The sequence below is a fragment of the Hipposideros armiger genome, unplaced genomic scaffold, assembly GCF_001890085.2.
Source record: "Hipposideros armiger isolate ML-2016 unplaced genomic scaffold, ASM189008v1 scaffold_133, whole genome shotgun sequence".
NCBI lineage: Eukaryota > Metazoa > Chordata > Mammalia > Chiroptera > Hipposideridae > Hipposideros > Hipposideros armiger.
This window is the reverse complement of record NW_017731483.1, coordinates 431,477-442,725: the sequence shown is the minus strand read 5'-3', so window position 1 is coordinate 442,725 and position 11,249 is coordinate 431,477. Positions and strand designations below refer to the sequence as shown.

The window sequence follows — 11,249 nt, the reverse complement described above, 5'->3', positions numbered from 1 at the left end:
ATATATATATATATCTTAAATCACATATATCATCTCAGTAGCAAGAAGAGAGAAATGAAAAGAGTACACAGATTATTGTACTCAGTGACTGTATGTCCTGGAGTGAGCAGGAGAGTGAGTCCACTGTGGGTCCTGGTCTCTCTGCTTCTGGTGGTGAGAGCTGCACTTTGGGGACATTTAAAGGATTTTTAGAGGCGGGGGGAATGATTCTATGTGATATTTATCTTATGGCCTGGTATGATGACCTAACCTTCATAATAAAATGCATTTCCCCTATAATTAAAAAGGAAATCAGATTGGAAAGGCAGGTTTGGACCAGATAGATGGTGGAGGGACTCTTGAGTGCCCAGATGCCGTTTTCCTCATCACGGCGCTAAAAGAATGTTCCCTGTGGCTTTCTTTTCCTGGTCTTCTGTCAGGCGAGGCTCCTTTCTTTTCTGCCTATACTCTTTTTCCTGGTCTGATTAGAACATGAATTCTAAAATTGAGAAAGAGGAGGGAAGGCAGAAGCAGGGGCAGAGAGCCATGAAGCAGTGACCTGGCACGACCAAGCAGGTGCGGATCCTGCCGTGCCCACACCTGTCTTCCCAGAGTTCCCCTACTCACTCTAAATGGTTACCTGGTTACCCTGTTGTTGCATCATATATAGCCATCAGCCATTGCAAGGAAAATTAAGTGTAAAGCTTGGCAGGGCAATATAGCTTTCTAAAAAAAGGTGGGGTGGGGTGTAGGGAGGTTGTCATGGGGTTTAGAAATTAGTGATCTGAGTTCAAGTCTTCAACTTGCAACTTTGGGCAAGTTTCTTGCCCTCTTGGAATCTTAATTTTCTCATTTTTCACAGGGATAATGATGTCTACTTGCAGCATTCTTGTAAAGATTGAATGAGCTAATGTGTACTTTACAGAAAAGAATATTAGACAAACCTTCATTATTATTATCTTGAATGTTATGTGTCTTAATTCCAGGAAAAGCTAGCTGTTCCCCTCTCTAGGAATCCATAAAAAATGTTCATGCATCCCTACAATTGCATATATACATCATATTAAGGAATTTCTTTGTGGTTTTCTATGCATCTGGACTGTGGGTTTCTTAAGGGCAGGGAGAATCTTTTCATCTTTATAATTATTTTAGCATTTAAAGGTGTCTGGCACATGGCAAATATTGGTTGAATGAATGGGTTACTTGTGAATATCAGAAAGTCTCCCAAATTAGGAAAATCTGAGTTAATTATTTTTAGCCCACCGCTTTGTTATTAGAAAATAGACTACATTCCTGAGAACTACCTTATTTCAATCCATATTAATACAGAAATATTAATTGAGCATCTGCTATGTGCCAGGGTATAATCCCTTACCCTCAGAGAACTTGTCCTCTCACTGGGGAGACAGCCTGAAAAGCACTCTTCCAGCCTCAGCACAGGCTGCCGACTGACTTGTGGCTTCCTGATTGGTGTGTGCTCAGTGCCTCTGGGACCGCCCGTTAGTAAAGGATGTTACATATCACATGAGAACTAGTAGCAGCCTGACTTCCCAGAGAAGGAAGTAGAGCTCAAAGCAGGAAGTCCTGTTGGTTGGTGTGTGAGCTATACACACCTCTCTCCCCAGGAGCCCTCTTCTGCGCCCCCTTTGGCTTGACCTGTGTTATTGTTGTCACTGGGTTGGCCTGTGCCCTGAGACCTGCTCAAAGAGAGGAGCTGCTTTTCCTTATTGGGGCTCCTGATGGTACCATCATCCCTTTCCTCGCCCCGTGCTCCTTGCCATAAAGAAGAGTTGATGTTTCTTACATGGGCCTAAAAAGCCAGTCAAAGCTATTTAAACAATCTGGGTAACAGATATTGAAGACCCGGGCCAGAGGCCATGAGGCTGAGAGGAGGAGGTAGATGCAAGGACATCCCAGAGACAATAACCAGAGTTCTTGCAGTGGCTTCAATATGATGGGCCAGGAAGGAGGAATCGTTAAGAGATCATTATGGCAGTGACGGGCGAGGACTGTGGGATCATTCACAGGCCAGCTCAGAGAAGTGGCAGATTTGAAGGGGCAGCTAACAAGCTGAGTATGGGTCACAGGGAACACTTGCTAATATCTAAATACTTACTATATTCTAGGCATTGTTCCACATAACTCACATATATTAATTCATTTAATTCTCACAACAACCTGTGAGCCAGGTACCACTTTGAGCCCTATTCTACAAATGTGAACACAGACCCAGAGACACCCAGCTAATAAGTGGCAGAGCTAGGCTCTTATATCCAGGAAATCTGGTTCCAAAGCATCTGATGTGGTAGGTTTTAGAGTTTGTAAAGTTCTTTACTGTTGCTAGCTTCTTAGTAACTTTATTCTGAGCAACCTACACAGTTAGTATTCATTTAATCCTATTCTATAGGTCCTTGGTCCTTCATTTACATATTCATTTAACAGATATTTATCGGGTGTCTCCCATGTAATAGGCTTGGTGCTGGAGATACAGTGGTGAGCAAATACAGCCCAAGCCCCCATGGAGCTTACATTTAAAGGAGGAGGCAGTCAATAGTCACATGAGCATGTGTTCAACCTGTTATATGCTTCCAAGAGAAAAAAATAGAGTGCTATAGGAGAACATACTCTAGACTGGAAGTAAAAAGAGAAAAGCTACCTTGAAGAAATAGTTGATCTGTGATTTAAGGATGAATAGATCTTAAGGAAGTGAACAGAGAAAAACACAGCACAGACCTAAATAGCTCTATTATTTCACTCAGTCTCTCCCCGCCTCCCTCCCTCCCCTTTTCTTTCCTTCCCTCTCCACATCTCACTCCCCACACTCTCTCCTCCTCTTCCCTGCCTCCCTTCCTGTCTCACGTAGCAGAGACGTCTAAGGCATAGATAGCTGAAATCCACAGGAATCCAACAGTGTCTGTATGTAGATACTTACACCATGCAGGCTGGGAGTGTGATGTGTTGTCTGTTTTGTTCACTGCTCTAACCCCAGTGGCTATAACGTTGCTTGACACAGAATAAGTACTCAATAAATATGTGTTGAAAGAAGTAAGTAATCAATTATTTAAATAGGTACACAGAGGGCCGGCCGAGTGGCTCAGTTGGTTAAGAGCTCGCTCAAGAGTTTGAGCTCTTAGCAACAGCGGTTCGAGTCCAGCCCGAGCTGAGTAGCCGCTGAGCTGCCAATAGGTAGCAGGATGGCTCAGCTAAAAAATAATAATAATAAAAAAATAAAAAAATAAATAGGTACACAGAAAGTTAGGAGGAGAGTAACTGGGAGGTTGAGATCATCTCAGGATGAGGGGGAACATTCTCACATCATCTTCAGGGCAGCCTGGAATAACAGAAATGACTCTAGACCTGAAGTGAAAGAAATGAACCACTTGTTCATTTTGACCATGGGCAAGTCACTTAACACTCTGAGCCTTAGCCTTCTTATCTATTAAATGAAGATCATCTTTGCCTTGCCTAATTCAAGAGTTATTGTGAGGATGTGATCAAATAATCTAGGTAAAAGAGGGTAATAGAAAGTGCTTCTAAATATATTTTGATTATCAGGGTGAAATAGTGAACACCTGGTGTGCTGGACTATGGCTGCTGGTGCCTGGCATTCTCTGTGGTATCTTGTAGTGGAAAGTCTTGTTGTAGGTGGGAGTTTGAACTAAATGACTCAGATTCTTACAACTCATATAGACTATGATTATGACACATAAATCCATTACTTAACCACCTCTGTGAGTTGTATTTTAAAGTCTTGAGTACATAAAGCTGTGTTAAAATACTGAAGTAGTGGATAAAAATGATGTTGATCAAAATGCAACAAATACCGAGAAGCTTGTTTTGTTTAATGGTAGACAAAGATCTTCCACTAAAATCTGTGTGTGATTCTCTAGGAAGGGGAAGAAATCCGAATGTCTAATTTCCCCCCAGAATTTATGAACTCTCTGAATATCAGCCCTGCAGCCAGCCATGTTTACCAAGCTGCAAGAAGAAAGGGTGTCCCGTAAACAAAAATGCCAGTGATTGGAGTTTTGTGAAATTTGAAATTACTAGGAAGCTCCTAGACACTTAGTGACTCCCTAGTGATCTGGAAATCTTGCTAGCTTTTGGCAGCGGTTTGCACGGAGACTGAATTTTATCTCAGCCCCTTGTAAAAAGTAAAGAAGCCACAAATCCAGTAGCTGCTCACAACAGCGAAGGTGTGTTTGGCTTCTAACAGGAGTGTCTCTGAATTCCTCAAGGAATTCCAGGCCCAGCGTTGATCCAGCTGGCAGGAGGTATCGATCTCCACTTGAATTCACTGAATAAATAATGGTTGCCATAGTTATTGAGCAGTCACAACTGGTTGGAGAGCAGGGAGAAACTCCGAGGCACCTTTTGTGAATTTGGCCATGAGAAAGTCTGGTTACAAGGTTCCATAATCCACCCCCTCCCGAAATGCGGCCAACACATGGCTCGATTTCTTTATCCTGATAATAAATATGGGATCTTGAATATAATGCAAGACAAGAGGCACTGAAAGGAAGGAAAAGCTTAAGTCAGTGGCCTGGCATTTGATTCTGGGAAAAGCATCCCTCCCTGGGTTATAAACTAATTTGATATATCTCAGGATTAATAGAATGAATGTACTATCAGCAAGACGACTGAGCATGTTACAGCTACTAGAGGGCTTCACAGAGGACCAAATCCCAGTTTGTTCTATTCTAACATTGTTTATTATAGAAACGGCATTAACTTGGAGATTTTAAAAGAAAGGAGTTATCTGACAATCTCATAAATATTTTCACTTTTCTTTCATCCTTTTCTATATGCAGGAGTAATTTTTGCATAGATGTAATCATGCCATAGATACCATTTTATATTCTATTCTCTATTTAATGAGACACTATATATTTTTCCAGGTTGCTTCAGAGCCTTAGTATTTGTCCTTTCTGATAGCTATAGAATCCTCCATTATGTGGACGTACCATTGTGTGCTTAACGATTCCCCTATTCTTTCCAGTTTTTATCTTTTCCCAGTTTTTCAAATAGATAACTATCCCAAATGTCTTCATGCATGCTGTTTTATTCTGTTGAATTTTTCCTTCATATAAATTCCCAAGAGTGGGATGACTTGGTCAGAGGCTATGAACATTTCATGGCTCTTAAAATTCACTGCCAAATGTGCAGTCTGCTTTTCTTTTTGCTTTTTGGGGTCGGGGCGGCGGGGGAGGGAATACAATGTCAGGACACCATTGCAGGCTGGGTTACTCTTGAAGTTCACTCTTGGGTGCTGCTTCTGAGACTGAAACTAGGGGACTGTGTATTTAATAAAGACAAAGCACAGAGGACAGATTTGCATCTGGACTGATTAGCTGATAGTTTCCTGGGGAAAGCAAAATCACACATTCAAAGCTTGAGAACTGCGGGACTTCATTGCCTTTTATGTGACCCTGCAGTTGTGGCCATGAGTCGGGCATTCTCTTAGGTGCTGACGGTACCATGTGTGTAGCACTCTTCAGCTGACAGAACATTTTCATGTGGCATTGTCTTAGCTGAGCCTCACCATAACCTAGAGAGGTGGGGTTACTACACTTGTACTTTCTCTTTCGATTTATTGTATAATATTTAAGACACATGGAAAGGAAAGAAGAATACAACAAAGACTTGTGTGTCCACCACCCTGTAATCCCCATTCTCCTAGATGGACATTGAGCCTTAGGAAGATAAGGTCATGCCACTAGTAAGTGACAGAACCAAAGCTGGAACCCGGGTCTGTCTGAGTCCCAGTCCAGTGCTCTTTCTCTATACTATTTTGTACTGAGATGAGATGTCTGTGAATTACAATCCACTGAGATGCTGCTGGCAATATTCATGGTTGTACTTAAATATAACACCACATCAGACCTGGAAGGGACCTTAGAGGTCATTAAATCCAACCTCCTGCTTTTAAGATGGGCCTAGAGAAGGAAAAACTCACCCAAGTCATACATGACTAGCCCAGCTGGAGAAGAACACAGATCTCCTGATCCCTGGGTCTCCTTTTATTTACTGCAAGAGAAGAAAAATGTGTATTGGATATTCTGGTGACTTTTGCTTTAAGGGAATAACTTTTCTAACAAAGATATTTTGTGGTGACTTTTTTCTGGTGACTTTTGCTTTAAGGAAACAACTTTTCTAACAAAAATATTCCCAACTAAAAATAAAAAAAAGTTAATGTGGAGAAAATTAGAAACTAAAACGTGATTCCCCATTGGATGGATGCCTTCCATCTCTCAAGAATTATTATTTTACATGTACATGTAATGAGAGATGAAAGCTTTGACTGAGATAACTGGGGCCAAGGCCTTCGCTCAGGAAAGGGGCTCTGATATCTACATGCTGAGGGAGTGCAAAGTAATTGGTACCGGATGTCAGGCTCCTTTCTTATTACAGGGAGGTATAACGTTGCTCTGGAGCAAGAAGGCAGAATCTGCTCTCCGACGACTGTGTTCACATCCCAGCTTTTAGCAGCTGTATGACTTTGGGAAAATCACTTGATCTTATCCATAAAATAAGAGAGCATCATATTTACCATGGGGATCATTTTATATATTGTGTTATAAAAAAATAAGATACTGGTGTTCATGTCTGGCTACCTTAGAAAATACCTGCCCTGCCTCCTTGTGGGCCTCCGCCCTCTTCTTTGACTTCGCTGTCCCCACCGCTGGAGGACGTGTGTATTTTGTACAGACTGCCAGGGATAGGTCAATAGGTGTTTCAGGAGGGGGAAGAAAACAAGGAAAAGCAAAGCCAGATCCTTCCCAATGCTGGTTAGCACGAAAACACGAGTGCACTTTGTATTGGGTTGTGCGGGGCAGCCTGTGCATTCGCAAATGGCACTTCTAGCCTCACCCACCAAGCGAGTCTGTCAAGATGAGAACACGCATTCATTTGCCTGGATGTGGTTCCAGTCACTCTGAGAAAGAGGTGCCTCCTGACACAGCTTTTGTAAGATCTCAGTAGGATTAGGTGTGCAAAATAATAACCATGCTGTCATTCATTCAGTGTGCCAGAAACTGTGTGGTTCATCGTGTTGCTCACCGAAGTGGGTCTCCCCAGAAACCCTAAATTCGGTATTCTATTATCCTCATTTTATAAGGACACTGGGGCTCAGAAGTTAAGGGAAGAAGTGAGAGACAGACTGGGATGCAGACCCTGGTGCTGTTTGGTACCAAAGCGCATGAGCTACCTTTAAGAGGGAGGGCCCTTTGATAGTAAAATGCAGAACAGGACACCGGCCTCGATGTTTCTTAAGATGTAACGGCCTCCTAAACTTGCCCTTTTCTATCCCCCTGCAGATCGACATGGGTTAAAAGAACCAAAGAGAGTGGAGGAGCTATGCAACAAGATCACAAGCAGCTTAAAAGACCACCAGAGTAAGGGACAGGCGTTGGAGCCCACTGAGCCCAAGGTCCTGAGTGCCCTGGTAGAACTGCGGAAGATCTGCATCCTGGGCCTCCAGCGCATCTTCTACCTGAAGCTGGAAGACTTGGTGCCTCCACCGTCCATCATTGACAAGCTCTTCCTGGACACCCTGCCTTTCTGAGCAGGAGTAGCCTGCGCAGGGAGCCCCCTCATCTGCTGGCACCCGCTTGCTAAGCAGCAGAGGGATAGGGCTGGACACCCACCATTCCTGTCCTTCCTTAAGAGGAAAAGCAGCTCCTGAGAAAAAGACTTTTTTTTTTGTTTCTGGCCCTTTTCCTTACAACCTAAAGCCAGAAAACTTGCAGAGTATTGTGTTGGGGTTGTGTTTTATATTTAGGCTTTGGGGTTGGGGTGGGGGTGTCATAGTTCATGAGGGTTTTCTAAGAAATTGCTAACAAAGCACTTTTGGATGATGCTATCCCAGCAGGAAAAAAAAAAGGGTAATATAACTGTTTTAAAACTTTCTGGGGGAATATCATTATAGTTGCTTTGTATTTGAAAACAAGAACAGCCAAGGGTTGTTCGCCAGGGTAGGATGTGTCTTGAGATGGCCCCTTTAGTATACACTTCCTGTATCAAGGGTACATATGTGGTGCAAACAAGGCAGAAATTCCCTCTTCTTAATTTCTTTCTTCCTTTATTTTAACAAATGGTGAAAGATGGAGGATAACCTATAAATCAGACATAGCAAAATGATCATGGCTGTTCGCTTCCATATACAAGTGCAATTTTTAAAGTGCTGTCTTACTAAGTCTTGTTTATGAACTCTCCTTCCTTTTATATAGAAATACAAAGGAGGCAGTCATGTTAGCAAATGACATATGCTAATTTCCTAGCAGAGGCTTTGTCCACCTGCTCTGTAGAACCCTTCTGAGGTATGGTCCATCCAAGACTTCAGGCCATTCTCAATGGATTCAGATCCCTGCCCTGACTGTCCAGCTGTCCTGAAAGGGACTCAGATTGTAAGATGGATTGCATACAACTGTTTTGGTTGTGTCCTATCCACCCAGCCGGGGTCCCCTAAACTCGCTTCAGTTGTAGCAACGGACTGACACATTCATTCAGAAGCCCAGAAGTGTTGAGTGAGTCTCGAGTGTTTGATCCCTAGCTAAGAACATGCAAATAAGTAGGAGGAACTGGATTGTACAGGGTAAACACCAGGGGTGATAAGGTTTTTTTTTTAATATATATAATTTAATTTTTGTTATCGGTTAAAGAGACAATTTTGGAGAGTAAGCAAGTCTTATTTTTTAAAAAATAGTATGAATGTGAGTACTAGAAAGGATTAGTGGGCTGCGTTTCAACATTCCGTGTTCGTACTCCCTTTTGTATGTTTATATACTGTTAATGCCATATTACTACGAGATAATTTGTTGCATAGTGTCTTTATTTGTATAAACATTTGTATGCACGTTATATTGTAATAGCTTTGCCTGTATTTATTGCAAGACCATCAGCTCCTGGAAGCTGAGTTACAGAGTACTTAAATGGGGTGTTCACAGTGACTTGGATACACCAATTAGAAATTAAATAAGCAAATATATATATAAATATAGCAGGTTACATATATATTTATAATGTGTCTTTTTATTAACCATTTGTACAATAAATGTTACTTCCCATGCGGTTATTTTATGGTTCATTTGCAGTGACTTTTAAGGCAGTACTGTTTAGCACTTTGATATTAAAATTTTGCTTATGTTTTGCTAAATTCAAATAATGTTTGAAGATTTTTAGGTCTAAAAGTCTTTATATTATATATTCTGTATCAAGTCAAAATATCTTTGGCCATTTTGCTAAGAAACAAACTTTGAATGTCAAACTAATGTCACAGTAGTTTTTGTTAGCTTTAAATCATTTTGTGTTAGTCTTTTTAAAGGAAAAATAACAAACTATGCTGTTTATATTGTCATTAAATTATACAATCAAACAAATGCCAAATGAATTGCCTAATTGCTGCAAAGGATAACCCAGATAGCAAATCATATATGTGTTTTTCCAAGAGTCATTCTGATATTTGGTTATGTATTATGTTTGTGAGCTTTTATGAAAGATTATTATTTTTATATCAAGATGATAGCATCTGAAATGTTAGGATCTTGGAATGTTAGACTTGGAAGGGGCCTGACTTGTCAACTGGTCTACCCCACTCCCTCTGAAATTCATAGAGGAGAAACCTGTGGCCCAACGGAAGGTTAAGAGTTACCCAAGGTCAAACAGCTAGTACCAGAGTCAAGACTCAGACCTAATTCTCCTTTCCATAGTCTTTTTACTTAACTTGCTGCATCTATAGGAAAACAGGCTTTTAAAAATAACCACTAATACTTACATTTTACTTGATGATAACCATGAGTAAAGTAGTACTTTTGCATTAATTTTTTGAGCTTATGTGCAAACATAATAAACATTATTAAATATCACGAAAGCTAACATTTCATCCAAGGTAGCTTCAGACCAAATTCAAATTGAATTTGAATAAATTAGAAGCACTGTGCATACATAATAACCCTTTTGTGCACCGTTAGTATTGGAAAGTCAATCGTCGTTTTTTTGTCATGTCTGCAAAAGAAAAAAGAAGAAAAAAAAAAAAACCAGAGCCCCAGAGAAATGCTGTTAACTTTTCATTTTTCCAACCATCAGATTTAAGCAAAAGACTCTTTAGCCTTGATATCAATTGGCTGGAAGGAATGAAGAAGGTTTTTAGTTATAGGTCCAGATACTAGTGCTGAAAATAGAGATTATAGCCAGTGTTCTTCTGTCTTCCATAGTTACTACAACTATGAGAGCATCCCAAGTCATCTATCAATTTAATTCTCTTTTTTTTGTCTTAATATTGACACACAAATTTATACAGAGTGGATGACCAAGCTAGCTCAGAAGAGGACAATGAGAATTAAAGCAGGTGACCCTTCCCTTGAGCTCTCTTAGTGTGAACATGCCTTCTGTGGGCAGAAATCAGGAATCCACCAGCTGTTAATGGAGAGTGCCTTGCTTTCATTTCAGACAGCAGAGTTTTCCAGAGTTTCTCTGCTCCTCAAACAGCATTGCTCTTTAGTGTGTGTTAACCTGTGGTTTGAAAGAAATGCTCTTGTACATTAACAATGTAAATTTAAATGATTAAATTAAATTACATTTTATCAATGGCTACTGGTGTGTTGAATATGCATGCTTCATTTAACAGCATTCCCTTAATCATTTATATAATATTTGCTGTGAACTCTTAAACACATCCCCAAATGGATTTTTGAAAAGGCTTACTAATGCTGAAAAATTAATAGACATTCCAACTGGAAATATATTAAACCTCACTGATTGGGAAAAAGGAAATTCTAAATTCAATAAACATTTATTGACTACTTCCTGTGGGCAAAACACTGTTGGGTGATTTGAGGAGATACAAATGCACAGTGTGTGAAAGTCTGTTTTTTTTTTCAACTGTATACAACTTAAGTAGCGCTAGCCATTTGTTGACTAAATGTATTATTTAGGGGTATGAAGGATTTATTTCTATATCACGATGGTAGGATATCAACTGTTTGTGAACCAGAATTTACGAGAATCAGGGTTAGAGTTCTTAAAATTGATCAGTACTCTGCCTTTTTGCAGAAGCCATTATTACTGTATTGCTTAGAAACCCCTCTCTGTGGGCAATGCTAATGTAACTTTTATTCAGTTCTACCTCAAACACCACATATTGAGTTAGTGCAAATATATTTGTGTGCGTGTTGATGGTTCAAAAAAAGAAATGTAGAGATCTCATAATTTACTTCATCAGTTTGTGCATGAAGTATTTTCTGTGAGGCTAAGTGCCACATGTGGTCTAAAGC

The 11,249-nt window shown here is 40.4% G+C and overlaps 1 protein-coding gene across 4 annotated transcripts in view; it reads left to right on the top strand.

Moving 5' to 3' along the window:
- NR4A3 (nuclear receptor subfamily 4 group A member 3) overlaps positions 1 to 10,565 on the top strand; it is a 43,740-nt gene extending 33,175 nt beyond the window's left edge. For all 4 annotated transcript variants that reach the window (XM_019649563.1, XM_019649566.1, XM_019649564.1 and 1 more), the window contains one exon: positions 7,296 to 10,565. In XM_019649563.1, coding sequence (XP_019505108.1) covers positions 7,296 to 7,543 — 248 coding nt within the window. In that variant the 3' untranslated portion in view covers positions 7,544 to 10,565. The remainder of the gene's footprint in view (positions 1 to 7,295) is intronic.
- Positions 10,566 to 11,249: the final 684 nt, after the last annotated feature.